At 38.1% G+C, this 16,314-nt stretch overlaps 1 protein-coding gene across 3 annotated transcripts in view; it reads left to right on the top strand.

The window, feature by feature from the left end:
• The window catches only part of TET1 (tet methylcytosine dioxygenase 1), a 168,398-nt gene that overhangs the window by 145,696 nt on the left and 6,388 nt on the right, over positions 1-16,314 (top strand). For 2 of the 3 annotated variants that reach the window (XM_066242442.1, XM_066242445.1), the window contains 5 exons: positions 659-809; positions 1,143-1,229; positions 6,220-6,309; positions 8,666-8,803; positions 11,700-12,048. In XM_066242442.1, coding sequence (XP_066098539.1) covers positions 659-809; positions 1,143-1,229; positions 6,220-6,309; positions 8,666-8,803; positions 11,700-12,048 — 815 coding nt within the window. The remainder of the gene's footprint in view (positions 1-658; positions 810-1,142; positions 1,230-6,219; positions 6,310-8,665; positions 8,804-11,699; positions 12,049-16,314) is intronic. The other variant, XM_066242443.1, reaches the window with a different exon arrangement.

Genomic DNA, 16,314 nt, shown 5'->3' on the forward strand with positions numbered 1-16,314 from the left:
ACTCTATCCACTGTACTAGTGCCTGGTCAGGCTGGTTTCATATTTTAATATTTGTATTTTAATTTTGTCATCCTTACTATAGAGTATATTTTAGGGCTTCAGAAGTGCCTGAAAGTGATAAAATAACAAAGTTAACAAATGAAACAGACTTTCTGCTCAATCTTTTTTCTTTTGATATACATAAATGTTTTGTTTAAAATTGACCAATGTATTTCACATACGATATATGCTGTCCTCTGCCGTTCTCAGAGGACTTTATTGATGTCATGTTATACCAGGAGGAGCTCAGGTCCAAAGAGGTCACGAGGTGCTTTAGTTTCCCTTCTGATAAGGAATAGATGTAGGATGTAAAATCCAAAGCCTTTATATTTCCTCCTCAGACCATCTCCAAATCAAACAAGGTTCTGGGTATTTCAGATCTATAGAATTGATTACCATTTATTTGAATTTACAATCTTATATAAACATTTTAGTTAAAAATTTAGTTATATTTTTGTATAGTTAACTTTATGTTAACTGTATAAAGAGCAATAAAAGAAGTGTGTTAAAATCAGTTTATTATCCATTTGTACTTCTAAAATTATATGAACCTGAAATGTTTTGTCTGAGGTATTGTCCTGCTTTATCAATTCATTGCTTTGCAATTACCGTCTTACAGTCGTACCTGCACATGTCAAGGAATTGATCCAGAGACTTGTGGAGCATCGTTCTCTTTTGGCTGTTCATGGAGTATGTATTTCAATGGCTGCAAATTTGGTAGAAGCCCAAGCCCTAGAAGATTTAGAATTGATCCAAGCTCTCCCTTACATGTAAGTATCCTTTTTAACTTTTAAATTACACAATGAATATAAAAGTACATTTCTCTAAAATGTTTTTAAATAATAAAAGAAATTAAATAGAAAGTAAAGACAAAACAGTAAACATATATTTATGTAAATAGATTAAAATTATAAATAAATTAGGTAAAGTCTTTAAGTATTCAACCCAAATTCCAATTGTCCCTGGTTCCCTCCTCCTTCTCCCCTAACCCCAGAGAGAATTATTGTTAAAAGAACTTAGAATTTTATACCCAGTCAAACTAGGAAGAATAAATAAAGCCATTTTCCAACATTTCAAAGACTCAGAAAGTTTACTACCCACAGAGCTACTATGAAAGAATTACTAAAGGACGTAATCCAGAAAGAAGATATATGAAACCGGAAGCAATCTGTCCGGGACACGAGGCCATGGTGAGCAAAGAAAATAGTCAACCTTACTATTAAGTTTAAATAAGTTGAGTACTTACATTTTTTAATTAAAAATAACAACCTATAATTCCATTCTCTTAACAACTCAGGGGTGGGTAGGCAGTGGGAGGGGTTGGGGCACCTATACGAACTAAGTGTGGTGATGTTTTATTCTTTGCTTGGGGTGGGAAGGATTTAGATAATGATTAACTCTAAGGTCAGTGTTTTTCAAACTTCGAGGTGTGACCAAAAGTAAAAAACAATTTATATTACAATCCACTATATGGATAGATACATACAAGTAAATAATTAAAATTATCAGAAAAGAATACTTAACTTTATTATATGTAACAAAGAAAATATTTGAAAAATTAAAAATTAATTTCCAATATAGTTGTTGCTAAGGATCTCTCTGATGAAGTATATATACGTTCTTTTAAATAATATTTCATTTCTTTAAATTTTAGTCGTGACCTACAAAACTGATTTTATGGCTTACTAATTAGTCATGACCCACAGCTTGGAAAACACTGCTCTCAATGTCAGGAAAACATATTTGGAAAAGTGCATGTTTAAAATATTTTTAGATAAATAGAAATAGAATTTATAGCTTTGGGATAGTTTTGAGCAAAAAATTTTAAAAAGCAAACAATCTATTTGTATGTCAACAAAGGTAGTTTACAAAATCTTTGGGGTACAGAATAAATAGAAAACAGTAGAAATTAAGCCAACTATATCCGTAATACAATTAATATATCTTTCAAAAGAGATTAGACTTAAATAAATAATGATACCTCTAAAGAGGTCATTTATATTTTTAAGCATTTTGTTGAGTTCCCATCTGTTGTTGCAATAAAACAAGGAAAGACCCAAGAGAGAGAAGCAACCTTTCATTTAAAGTACCATAGCAGTCTAACAAAAAGTATGTTAGACCTTAGGGAGCGAACTATAAAAAGTTAGTAAAGGATGATATATAAAAAAACTGATAATGAAAAGCTACTTTGTTCAAAGATCAAAACACTTGATAATGTGATGTTAGTTCTCCCTGAGTTTTTTTCCCAAATATTATATGGTGAAACCGTTATCATGTGAATATTAGTAATATTGACATGACTTAAATTTTTATTTTATAAAAATACTGTTATATTTATAAATAAATGTGAGATCAGCCTGACCTGTGGTGGCGCAGTGGATAAAGCGTCGACCTGGAAAGCTGAGGTCGCTGGTTCGAAACCCTGGGCTTGCCTGGTCAGGGCACATATGGGAGTTGATGCTTCCAGCTCCTCCCCCCTATCTCTCTAAAAATGAATAAATAAAATCTTTAAACATAAATAAATAAATAAATAAATGTGAGATCAGTTCTTGCTTTTGATTTTTTTTTTTTTATACTGAGCAATGTTTATATAGTGTTTATAATCCAGGATGAAGCATTGCTCATTCCAGGAACTGAGAGAAGGCCAGTATGAAGCTCAGCAGGCAAGGGAGAGTGAGGTATCTGCAACATCCTTATAAGCAGTGTCAAGATTTTGGAAGATCATTGGAGGGTTTTATGGAGGACAGTAATACAATTACACTTGTCTTTTAAAAAGTTCTCAAAGTCCTCTGTTTGAATAATGCACTATAGTTGTAGTGTAATGCAAGAGTGAGTTTAGCAAAATGAGCTACCTTTGAGACTAGTCCAAGGAAGGGATAATACTGGCTTGGATTATGGTTGTGACAGATGAAGTGGTGAGCAGTAATTGATCTGGAAAGATTTTTAAAGTTAAGATGGTGGTGCTATTTTTTGACAAAAGGATATGCTGAAATAGTACCAAGTTGGTGAAGAACAAATTATGGATTCACTTTGGTACAATAGGTTGAAGATTCCTTACGGGAATTCCAAGTGGGAATTCTCAAGTTTGCAATAACAAAAATCCAAAGCTCCAGGGGTAATTCTGTGGACCAGGTGGTATGTGTAGCCATGGGTGTGGATTTCGTGGTCCTAAAGATCAGATATAGGGTGAGAGAGTGGGCAACTGTTGGCATGAGCTCCGACAGGTATAGATCTGATAAGTAAAAACCTTTAGCCCTGGCCGGTTGGCTCAGTGCTATAGCGTCGGCCTAGCATGCGTAGTACCCCGGGTTCGATTCCTGGCCAGGGCACACAGGAGAAGCACCCATTTGCTTCTCCACCCCTCCGCCAAGCTTTCCTCTCTGTCTCTCTCTTCCCCTCCCGCAGCCAAGGCTGCGTTGGAGCAAAGATGGCCCGGGTGCTGGGGATGGCTCTGTGGCCTCTGCCTCAGGCGCTAGAGTAGCTCTGGTCGCAACATGGCGACCCCCAGGATGGGCAGAGCATCGCCCCCTGGTGGGCAGAGCGTGGCCCCATGGTGGGCGTGCCGGGTGGATCCCGGTCGGGCGCATGCAGGAGTCTGTCTGACTGTCTCTCCCTGTTTCCAGCTTCAGAAAAATGAAAAAAATAAAAAAATAAAATAAAAACCTTTATAACTAAAACACTTTTTTTGTGTGTGATAGAGAGAGAGACAGAGACAGAGAGGGACAGATAGGGACAGTTAGGGACAAACGGCAGGAAGGGAGAAAGATGAGAAGCATCAATTCTTTGTTCTGGTTCTTTAGTTGCTCATTGATTGCTTTCTTATATGTGCCTTGACTGGGGGCTACAGCAGAGCTAGTGACCCCTTGCACAAGCCAGTGCCCATGGAGTCATGTCTATGATCCCACACTCAAGCCAGTGACCCTGCCAGATGAGCCCATGCTCAAGCCAGAGACCTCGGGGTTCTGAACCTGGGTCCTCTGCATCCCCGTCCGATGTTCTATCCACTGTGCCACTGCCTGGTCAGACTGATTTTTAGATATTTCATAAGATGACAAGTCTGACATGTGACACTGGATAGTTCCTAATATTCCACTGGCAGTAAAACACAATTTACCTACCCCAACCAATATTTCAAGTGTTAGCAAACAGTCAAAATATTTTAATAGGTATTTAAATCATAATTGTAAAATTTTTCCAAATAAATAAAATACTTAATGTACCTGTAGACCTGAGGTGTTTTTAAAATGGCATCCTAACTTTCCTGACTGTATTTATTAAACTACATTAAATAATAGATAATTAAGTAGATAGACTAATGGACCAGAATGATAGAACCTCTATACATAAATTTCTCTTTCAATGAAAGCATCGATATAAATAAGTAGGAAATCAAAAGGGTTAACACCGATGCTCTACAGTTGCCAATATATAGGCTCAGTAAAAGAACTCAAGAATTAACTTCATATGTCTACATTGCTTTGTGGCTTTGCTTTTCTTTTAATTTTTTAAAGATTTTATTTATTGATTTTACAGAGAAGAGAAATAGAGATAGAGAAAGGTGGAGGTGGGGAGAGGAGAGGGATTTGATTCTTCTGTGTGCCTAGACCAGACAAGCCTGGGGATTTGAACTAGTGACCTCAGCATTTAAGTTGACACTTTGTCCACTGAACCATCAGAGTTTAGGCAGGCTTTGGCTTTTATAACAATCTTTCCATTCTCCTTCAGTTGTCTTCCTGAGATATGACTAATCCATTTTTATCAAGTACCTGACTTGATTTAGAATATAATTATCTCTGAAAAATTTTCACAGTGGTCTTTCAACTATTATTTTCAAAGTCTTCCTTCTCTACCTCATACCTCATACTCTCACAAGTCACTGTTTTTTTTAAAGAGAGACAGGCAGGAAGGGAGAGAGATGAGAAGTATCAACTCGTAGGTGCAGCACTTTAGCTATTCATTGATTGCTTCTCATATGTGCCTTGATTGGGGGGGGGGGGTCAGGCAGAGCCACTGATCGTGGGATCATGTCGATGATCCCATGCTCAAGCTGGTCACCTCCAGGTTTCGAACTTGAGACCTCAGCATCCCAGATTGACTGTATTTATTCACTGTGCTACCACTGGTCAGGCATCAGTGACATTTTAAATAGACTTCTGTAATGACACTTTTTCTTCGAAAAGACCTAAGTGTTTCTATTAGTAGCAATCCAGATTCTTTTTCTTTCTTTCTTTTTTTTTTTTTTTTGTATTTTTCTGAAGCTAGAAACCGGGAGAGACAGTCAGACAGACTCCAGCATGCGCCCGACTGGGATCCACCCGGCACGCCCACGAGGGGCGATGCTCTGCCCCTTTGGGGCGTCGCTCTGCCGTGACCAGAGCCACTCTAGCGCCTGGGGCAGAGGCCAAGGAGCCATCCCCATCGCCCGGGCCATCTTTGCTCCGATGGAGCCTTGGCTGCGGGAGGGGAAGAGATAGACAGAGAGGAAGGAGGGGGGGAGAGGTGGAGAAGCAGATGGGCGCTTCTCCTGTGTGCCCTAGCAGGGAATCGAACCCGGGACTTCTACACGCCGGGCCGACGCTCTACCACTGAGCCAACCGGCCAGGGCCAATCCAGATTCTTAATAATAGTGTTAAGGTTCCTCACAGTCCCATTAAAACTTCTTCGAATTGTAGCCTTTATAGTGTAGAAAAGAAAACATTGGCGTTAGACCAGTTTCCCGCTTATTAGAGTTTAAGCACAGGACCTGATATTCGGTATGCACCTTCTGTGTGTTGCTCTCCCATCTCTGTTATATAGAACATGGTTGTACTGTGTTAGAATTCTTAGCATAAACGTCTTCCTTTGCCAGCAGCAACTTTGTCTTTATTTATTTAAAGTGCCTAGTTTCATTGAATATAAAATATAGTTATTTTTAGCAACATGAGCATTTCTGCAACTTCTAACACCATTTAGATTTCTAATTGACTTATAACATAGAATTTTAGTTTTAAAACACTAAATTAAAGCATAACAATCACTAATAGTATATATTTATAAAAATAATCCATGTTATTTTCTCTGGTATGTCTTCATCAGGGTAAGTATGAATCTTGCATCAACTACATACCATTTTCATAACCTTAAACTCTCCTTACATGTGTTATTGTGAAACAACCTTTATGGAACTGTCTTTTCCTATAGGAAAAAAACCTTGAAGACAATTTACAGAGTTTGGCCACACAGTTAGCTCCAGTTTATAAGCAGTATGCTCCGGTTGCTTATCAGAACCAGGTATGTTTTGGGACCTTATATGGTACTCTTAAACATGGTTGAAATTTCTATATAAACAAAATTACTGTTAACAGAAAACCTTTCCAACTAACTTTGATGTATATTTATTTTTATTGAAGAGCTGTAAAATTATATATATATTAGTTTGTTAAAAGTATTATTGTGGGCCCTGTTTGGTTGGCTCAGCGGTAGAGCATCAGCCTGGTGTGTGGAAGTCCCAGGTTCGATTCCTGGGCAGGGCACAGAGGAAATGCGCCCATCTGCTTCTCCACCCTTCCCCCTCTTCCTCTCTATCTCTCTCTTCCCCTCCTGCAGCCAAGGCTCCATTGGAGCAAACTTGGCCCCGGGTGCTGAAGATGGCTCCATGGCCTCTGCCTCAGGCGCTAGAATGGCTCTGGCTGCAATGGAGCAACACCCCCTAGTCGGCATGCCAGATGGATCTCGGTTGGGCGCATGCGGGAGTCTCTCTGCCTCCCCGCTTCTAACTTTGGAAAAATACAATAAAAAGAAAGTATTATTATGGTAATTTAAAACTCATGATATAAGTAAGAGTATTTCAAAAAGTAATATATAATTGGTTCAACACATGAAAATTAATCAGTGTAATATATTGTATTAATAGAACAAAGGACAAGTCTCATGGTACCTCTATAGATGTATAAAAGACAGTGAGTAATGGTACTTTCTTTCATAATAAAAACACTCAACAAATAACAGTAGAAGGGAATTGCTTCAACCTGATAAAGGACATCTATGAAAAACTCAGGACTAACATCATAATTAATGATAAAAGACTAAAAGCTTTTCTCCTAATATCTGAAACAAGATTAGAAAATAAAATCTCACCACTTCTATTAAATATATTATTGGAGATTCCAGTCAGGGAAAATAGGCAATAAAAAAAAATCAGATTGAAAAAATAAAGCAGAGACAAAACTCTAGTTGCAGTGGTATGATCCCATACATAGGAAATACTGAAGCTTTCACACACACTATTAGAATAATAAGTGAGTTCAGCAAGGTTTCTGGATAGAAGATCAATATGCAAAAAATTAATATATTTTTTTCATTTTTTAATTTAATTTTATTTATTCATTTTAAGAGAGGAGAGAGAGACAGACAGAGAGGGAGAGAGAAGAGAGAGAGACAGAGATAGAGAAGGGGGAGGAGCTAGAAGCATCAACTCCCATATGTGCCTTGACCAGGCAAGCCCAGGGTTTCGAACCGGCAACCTCAGTGTTTCCAGGTTGACGCTTTATCCACTGCGCCACCACAGGTCAGGCTAATGTATTTTTATATACTAGCAATAGACCATTTAAAAATGAAATTTAAAAAACATCATTAAAGCCCTGGCTGGTTGGCTCAGCGGTAGAGCGTCGGCCTGGCATGCGGGGGAACCCGGGTTCGATTCCCAGCCAGGGCACACAGGAGAAGCGCCCATTTGCTTCTCCACCCCTACGCCGTGCTTTCCTCTCTGTCTCTCTCTTCCCCTCCCGCAGCCAAGGCTCCATTGGAGCAAAGATGGACCGGGCGATGGGGATGGCTCCTTGGCCTCTGCCCCAGGCGCTAGAGTGGCTCTTGTCGCGGCAGAGCAACCCCCAGGAAGGGCAGAGCATTGCCCCTGGTGGGCGTGCCGGGTGGATCCCTGTCAGGCGCATGTGGGTGTCTGTCTGTCTCTCCCCATTTCTAGCTTCGAAAAAATACAAAACCCCAAACAAAAACAAACAAACAAACAAACAAAAAACGCCCAGCTACACAATACATAAAGTTGGCCTGGCTGGGTAGCAACATTGGTTAGAACGTAGTCCCAATAACTCCAAAGTTACAGGTTTAATCCTGGGTCTGGGCACATACAAGAATCAACCAATGAATGCATAAAAAAGAGGAGCAACAATTCAATGGTTTTCTCACTCTTCCTCCATTCTTTCCTCTATCTCTGTAAAATCATTAAGTAAACTTTTTATAAAATTTCTATAAATTTATTTTCTATCCTCGTTCCTGAGTTTGTATGTATATTTATTGTTTATACACATTGAAAATTGATACATGATTAATGCACTATATCAGTCTCTCTTCCTAATGAAGTGATTTAGGATAATTTAGGATACTGTACTAATTGATCCATCATGAGGAGGTATTAGTGTCCTCACCTTGCCTTCGGTCATACTAGTTGTCATTTTACCCATGTATTCTCAAACTCTTTATCCTGAATGTTACTAAACTACACATTCAATGCAATAATACACTGTTTTAGAAACCTCTGAAATTACAAACTGTAATTAATTTAAGAATTTACTCTTTATTGAAAGTGATTTTTTCTGTTTTCTAAATTGTGTGTTATTTATATTCATTCAAGGTGGAATATGAACATGTTGCCCGAGAATGTCGGCTTGGCAGCAAAGAAGGGCGTCCTTTTTCTGGGGTCACTGCTTGCCTAGATTTCTGCGCCCATCCGCACAGGGACATTCACAACATGAATAACGGAAGCACTGTGGTATGTACCTGTTGGCTTTTGAATCTAAAAGCTCCCTTGAAGTCTGAGGTGTTTAGATGTGATTTGTAACAAATCATATTGTATGTTCTGTTTCATACTGTATATATATTAGTAGTAGTATTTTCTTATTGAAGTACTTCCCCAAAAGTTACAGAATTAACTTTCAACATATATTTTGTTGAATCTCTTCAATTATATATTTAATTGTGGTATTTTTGCTGGGAGGTAGGAGTTGCACGATTATTCCAAAGTTCAGTACTATCAAACCATGAGATTGGAAGTTAAAGCAACTTAATATTTTTATTTTTCCCATCTATACTTTAGGGTTTTTGTGAGAGAACTTTGCCAAATTTATCATCTTTTGAACGCATATAGGTTCTTTTTGTTTGTTTGATTGTTTGTTTGTTTTTGTGACAAAGATAGAGAAAGGGACAGCCAAGCAGGAAAGGAGAGAGATGAGAAGCATCAGTTCTTCATTGTGGCTACTTAGTTGTTCATTGATTGCTTTCTCATCTGTGCCTTGCGAGGGGGGGGGGGGTGTGTGCTACAGCAGAGGGAGTGACTCTTCAAGCCAGTGATCATGGGGTCATGTCTATGATCCCACACTCAAGCCTTTGACCTTGTGGTTTCAAAGCTAGGTCCTCTGTGTCCCAGTCCAAGGATCTATCCACTGCGCCATCGTGTGGTCAGGCTGTGTATTTGTTCTTTTTTTTTTTTTTTTTTTTTTTTTTATGAGAAACAGTGAGGCGGAAAAACAGACTTCCACATGCGCCCCACCAGGATCCACCTGGCATTCTCACTAGGGGGTGGTGCTCTACCCATCTGAGGCATTGCTCTGTTGCAACCAGAGCCAATTCTAGCACCTGAGGCGGAGGCTGTAAAGCCATCCTCAGCACCCAGCCCAACTTTGCTCCAATGGAGCACTGGCTGTTGGAGGGGAATAGAGAGATAGAGAGAAAGGAGAGGGGGAAGAGTGGAGAAGCAGATGGTCGCTTCTCCTGTGTGCCCTGGGTGGAAATCCAACCCAGTACTTTCACATACTAGGCCAACACTCTACCACTCAGCCAGCTGGTCAGGGCCTCAGTCAAAAAGGAGAATTTTGTATTTTAAGTCTTGCTCTTATGTGAGTGTAGATAGAAAAGATTAAGACTTAAAACATTTAGCCTACCATGCCTGACCAGGTGGTGGCGCAGTGGATAGAGTGTCGGACTGGGATGCGAAAGACCCAGGTTTGAGACCCCGAGGTACCCAGCTTGAGCACAGGCTCATCTGGTATGAGCAAAAGCCCACCAGCTTGAACCCAAGGTCACTGGCCCCAGCAAGGGGTTACTTGGTCTGCTGAAGGCCTATGGTCAAGGCACATATGAGAAAGCAATCAATGAACAACTAATGTGTTGCGACGCTCAACGAAAAACGAATGATTAATGCTTCTCATCTCTCTCTGTTCCTGTCTGTCTGTCCCTGTCTATCCCTCTCTCTGACTGTCTCTGTAAAAAAAATTAATTAATTAATTTAAAAAATTGGTAAGAAAAAAACAAAGAGCTTTTAGCCTATCTGACTTTACTATTTGTGTCCAGCTAATTGTATCAACTTTGGGAGTCAAATCTGGCAATTTAATTTATTTCCAGTCTTGTAACATCTCTGCTGTCTTAGAACTTTTAGCTCTAAGAAAATGTTTTCAATGAAAAATAAGGAAACCATTGGATATGCTTTGAATGGATCTTGAATGACACTTGAATATTATCATTAAGGATAGTATTTTATGAAGAATATTATTGGGTATCAAAGGTCAGGAATATTCTGTATATTGTTTTGCATTTTCATTTCTCTACAATGGACAAAAATAAAGTAAGGATGAGGACTGAGAGGTAGGTTATATTCAAGACAGAATTTTTTTTCTGATGTCTTATTTCACATCCAAAACAAAGTTAGTCAAGCTTATTAATATACTCCTAACTATAATAGGAGAATGAAACAAAGAAAATATATCAAGATAAAATATTGTAATTATTTTTTTAAGACATATAGAATATAAGTCCTGTTAGAAAAGAAAGTCTGTTGTGCTTTTGTTTCATTAATATCTGTCAATTTAGTTAGTGGTGCAAAAAATCACCCTGATAGAGAAAAAATATATATCTATAAAGTCCATTTACAGATAGAAGTGGAAAAATTCTAGAATAAAACACAGGAAAATAGAAAATTCATCATAATTAAGCTTCCTTTACTCCAAGGAATTGACATTACTTATGTTACACAGAGAGAAAGATAGCGAGAGAGAGAAATAAATAAGTAAATAAATCAGGTCATGTATAGGCTAAAATAATATCTCCTTGATGGTTAATACTTAATATGAGGGCAGTGAACAGTTCACTAACTATTCCTTAACTTAGGCAATTGAGATAGAATGCAATGTAAAGAATGCTTAATATTTAAAATATTATAAACAGATACAATATACACTTAGAAAATCAACTCAAGCCAGATCTGTCATGGTGCAGTGGATAAAAGCATCAACCTGAATCACTTAAGTCTCCAGTTCAAATCCCTGGGCTTGCCTGGTCAAGGGACATATGTCAGTTGATGTTTCCTGTTCCTCAAACCTTTCTCTCTCTTTTTCTTTCTCTCTTCTCTCTAAAATAAATAATAAAATCTTCAAAAAATAAAATCAACTCAAAATTATGATGGTCTGCTTACAGACAATTGATAAATTAGTATAATTGATTAGTGTTGGGTAGCTGGATATCTTATAAGACATTTATCCAAAATTACTAGTAGTGACCAACTGAAAACAAAATGAGAATGCAGATCTTACAATATGGCAGCAATTAGAAGGTAGAAATAACTGTGATAAATGTGAAAGACCTGTATTTTCCATTTCATGTTTTCTTCCTGTCAGGTGTGTACTTTAACACGAGAAGATAACCGCTCATTGGGTGTTATTCCCGACGATGAGCAGCTGCATGTGCTCCCCCTTTATAAACTAGCAGACACAGATGAGTTTGGCTCAAGGGAAGGAATGGAAGCCAAGATAAAATCTGGGGCCATTGAGGTCCTCACACCCTGCCGCAAAAGAAGAACATGTTTTACTCAGCCAATTCCTCGTTCTGGGAAGAAAAGAGCAGCAATGATGACAGAGGTCCTCGCACATAAGACAAGGATTGTGGAGAAGAAATTCATTCCTCGAATCAAGCGGAAGAATAACTCAATGACAAACAACAGTAAGGCTTCATCACTGTCGCTTTTAGGTGAGTCCTGTGGACCGTGCTGACTTTCTGTGCACGGCTTTCATTGGCAGAAGCTTGGAGTTTCCTTGGCACTCTGCTCTTCTCTGTCTTGACTACTCTCTTAAGAATGTGGCATTATAGAAAGAAAGCCTTTATGTCAGATATCAATTAAGTTAGCTAATTTTTCTTCTATCTCATTTGTTTTTAATACAGCTTGGTTAAAGTTAAAACCATATATAAGACACCAAATATATTTCTCCTACTGTATTTTTTAGTAATTTTTTCTGTTTATACTTTTTAAAAAATACATGTTCTACTTTTTGTTCCCAGTCTGTTTTGAAGTTCTGTTCCTTCGTGGCATACTTGAAATGGCATCACTTCTTGAAGTCTTCCTTGGTCACCATTAGCAGCAATTTAAGTGTCCTAGTCAACAAATATTACTGAACACCACTTGATATATTCTAGGTATTGGAAAAATAGCCGTGATAAAAGAGGAGAGATAGGGCTATAAAAGAATTTCCTTTAAAAAATGTCAGAAGGATTTGCTAAGAGTGAGGCATTTGTGGAAGTCCTGAAGGAAATGAGAATTTTCAGTATTCTTATTTGGAGGACTAGCATTCCAGGCAGAGTAAATGGAAAATGCAAAAGTCAAGAGGCAGGAATTTCCCTTGAATACTTGCTGTACGCAAGGAGGTCTGTGTGGCTGGAGCGGGTGTAGAATGAGAATAGTTGGAGATGAGATCAGTGAGGGAAGAGGAGATCTGAGCAGCTTCTATCAGGTTTTGTAGATTGCTGTAAAGACTTTGGTCTTTATTGTGAGTGAGAGAAGGTTTTTGTTTGTTTGTTTTTTCGAATATAAGGAATTTGTTTTATTCACCTTTTTGTCTCCAGCATCTAGCATAGTATCCAACACAAAATGAGTGGTTTCAAAGTAGCTATTTAGTCAGCTATACTCAAGAGATATAAATACTTGGTTTACTTTAAAAATTCAAAGAAGTAAAAAAAACCCACTTTTTTTTATCATGTTAACTTGTACCAAAAATTGTTCAATAGATTTAGAAATTGGGGTGTAAAACATAGATATTACTACCTTGAGATATAGAAGAGGATGTGGAGATAAACAAGTCAGATCACCTTAGTTCCATAGAGTGGTCAAAGCTAGGCCCAATGAATGAGAATCTATCTAGCCTAGGTGAAGATCTGTAGCTTCTAACAATTTGCACCCCCAGGACAACACAGTTCTGGCAGGCTGTAGTCATATCTAAGCCTAAGAGTGAAAGCCTGTTAGGGAAACTCCTATTATGGCCACTGTGAAACATAAATGCCTTGGGTGGAGACTTCACTTGAAGCACAAACAAATGGGGATGCCGAATGACCGATCTCTGTATCACTACATCTGCTTCAAGAAAGGCACACCAGACTCCGTTCCAAAGTACATACATCACTTCATTGCACCATCATGGAAGGAATGGAAGAGTAGGATGGGTGGGCTGGCTGAAGTCACATCTTGCAGAAGCTGGCCAGGCTGGCAATGCCACAAGCGTTCTTATTCCAAGCCATGAGGATATATAGCCTGTTTCCCCAGTTTTCTCCCCAGCTGTTTTTAATTATCCAGTGCTGCTTTCCCTCTGGATCCCATTACCCACTGCCAGAACCGCGTGGTTCAGGTTATCGCTATTACAATTTTCATCATAATACACACCTTGGCTGTAAAACTGAAAGGAGGTCAGGCTGGCATCAGTGGCTACGGCGATGGGTCCCACTGCCCTCTTCAGGGCTTTCTCATTCCCCTGAAGGGTCTCTTTGTACCCTCTGCACTTAGCTGCCTTGCCTGTTGGGTTGTACATACAACTTTCATACTGATTTTTGACAGAAGTAACATTTCCCTTCTTTCGATAATCAATGGAATCTGAAGCTTTGCCTTCTCAGTCTGAGATATAGAGGGTGTCATTACCTTGGGAATGAGATGGGGGCACTTCGAGTCCAGTCATCTTCTGAACCACCTCTTCACTGATCATGTCCCTCAACTGTTTCCTGGCCAATTCATATGTATAGACACCAAGAGAGGCCTCAAGATTATGGATGGAAATATGCTTCAGGTTTTTTTCCCAAATTAAATGCCAAGATATTTCATCCACCTTGCTGTTATGCTGCTTCTTGAAGGTCTTCTTCACAGCTCCTCCTGGGTGTCCAGTATCTTTGCAGGGTACAGAGCAAAGCTCATCCTGGGCAGCAAAAGCAGAACCTTGAGCCCCCACATCCTGGGCAAGAGGGTTATCAGGGAGGAGGAAATACTTGGAGCCATATTCCCAGACAGTTGGCTCTTAACCTGATGGTGGGCAACTATTCTCTGGGCTCATTTCCTCAGGGAAGTGTGGATAATGTAGAGACAAGTTTATTGGAGATTTCAGAATAGGAAAGGGCTATGATTTGACTCAAACCCAATTATTCTGGTTAGTTGGTTAAAACTAGAGTAAAGTGAGGCAGAAAATAGAAACACAGGGTATTAATGAAGAGGCTACCCTAACAATTCAGTAGGGAAATGATGAGGCTTGGACTAGAGTGGCTGGTGAGGACATGAGAAATGTCTGATTCTGGATTCGGTTTGAAGGTAGAGTCAACAGGTTATCTGATAGATTAAATTTGGAGTGTGAACCAAAAGAAGGGTTTATCCCGCTGTTACTGGTCTGTAGAAACTAGAAGGGTAGAGAAACCACCAACATGTCTTGAGGACTGGGAAGAGGAGAACAGAATTGGAAAGATGGAGGGAGATCAGAAGATCACTTCTGTCAGACATTCTAGTCTAGATGTTAGGTGAGCAGTTGAATAGATGGGTAGTTCTGAGAAAAGGTTCACACTGGAGATATAATTTAGAGGTCAATTTTAAAAGGAGATAATCTTTAAAGCTATGAGAATGAATGAAATCACAGAGAAAGTAAAGGAGATTTTAAAAAATTTTATCAAGGACAAATATTGAGAATTCTCCATTTATAATGGCTTCAGAGATAAGGAAGAACCAGCTAGAGACTCAGTAAGTCTGATGAGGTATTAGTGAAACCACAAGAGTACTGTATTCAATGAGGAAGAGATAAACCACATCAAATACTGCTGTTCCTGTATCAAGTAAGATGAAGACAGAGTTTTCACCATTAGATTTGCAGGCTATTATTAGAGGTCCTGCCAGAGCAAATTCATTTTAATAGAGTGATTGATGGTGAGAATGAATAAAGTGAATTTATTGGAAAATGGGAGAAATTCTTGTGGTTGTGTATAATGGGAATGAATCGAATGGAGTAAAGATTATAAAGTTGAGGTTATTTTCTTAAATGGAAAAAAAATTTTAATGTACAATGTGAGTGAATTATATAATGAACCCTATGTCTTTCATATGCTCCCAATTTAAATTTTTTTCAATACATAGCCATTCTTATTCCGTCTATACCCTAACCCAGGCCCCAACCTTTATTTTTTATAACAAATTGCAGAAGTTGTATCCCATTAACCGTTGATTCATCAGAATATGTCACAAAAAGATAATGAAGTTTTACAACAATGCCTAAAACAAACAGAATCTAAAAGCCTTATTACCATTCAATGTTCAAATTGTTTCATTGGTCTCCTAGTTTTTATTTTTTACATTCAGTTAGTTTAAATCAGTATCCAAACAAGGTCACACATTATATTCAGTTGATATGTCTTCTATATCTTTTTATTTTTTTAATTTAAAGCTTGTTTTTTCTTTCTTTTTCTCTTTTTTTCTTTTATCATTTTAGCAAAAACCATTGTCCTGTAGAGACAAATTCAGCTTCGATTTAAAAAAAGTAGTATGTCCAGAACTCCATCTGTAATTCTTAAATTTATGTTTTGTCACAATAGGATAAACATAGTATATGATGGTGTATCTTTTTGTGATGAACCTCATTCATGGGTCAAGTGTTGTCTACCTAATTCACTGATTAAATTGTTCCCTATCAGCTTTTTACCTAGTGACTTTAAATACATTCATACTCTGTATTGTTTATTTCATTAATAACAAGGTCTGTCATTTTATTCCCATTTGTTAGTTATCTTTGAAAAAGAAATATTGTCCTTATCAATAATTTGTTAATTCTGAATTATGGGTCATTCAGGGAAATTGGAATAAATGATTAGCTATTTGTTTTTATTAGCTAGTTTTCAGAATGCAGATTAGTTCCCAAGCATCTTTTAATGTGGTCAATTTTTTAAAAATTTAGTATCATTTAGATCTCATGGTTTTTTGTGTTTTCATTTTAAGATTTTATTTAT

This window comes from Saccopteryx bilineata, chromosome 9, assembly GCF_036850765.1.
Source record: "Saccopteryx bilineata isolate mSacBil1 chromosome 9, mSacBil1_pri_phased_curated, whole genome shotgun sequence".
Taxonomy (NCBI): domain Eukaryota; kingdom Metazoa; phylum Chordata; class Mammalia; order Chiroptera; family Emballonuridae; genus Saccopteryx; species Saccopteryx bilineata.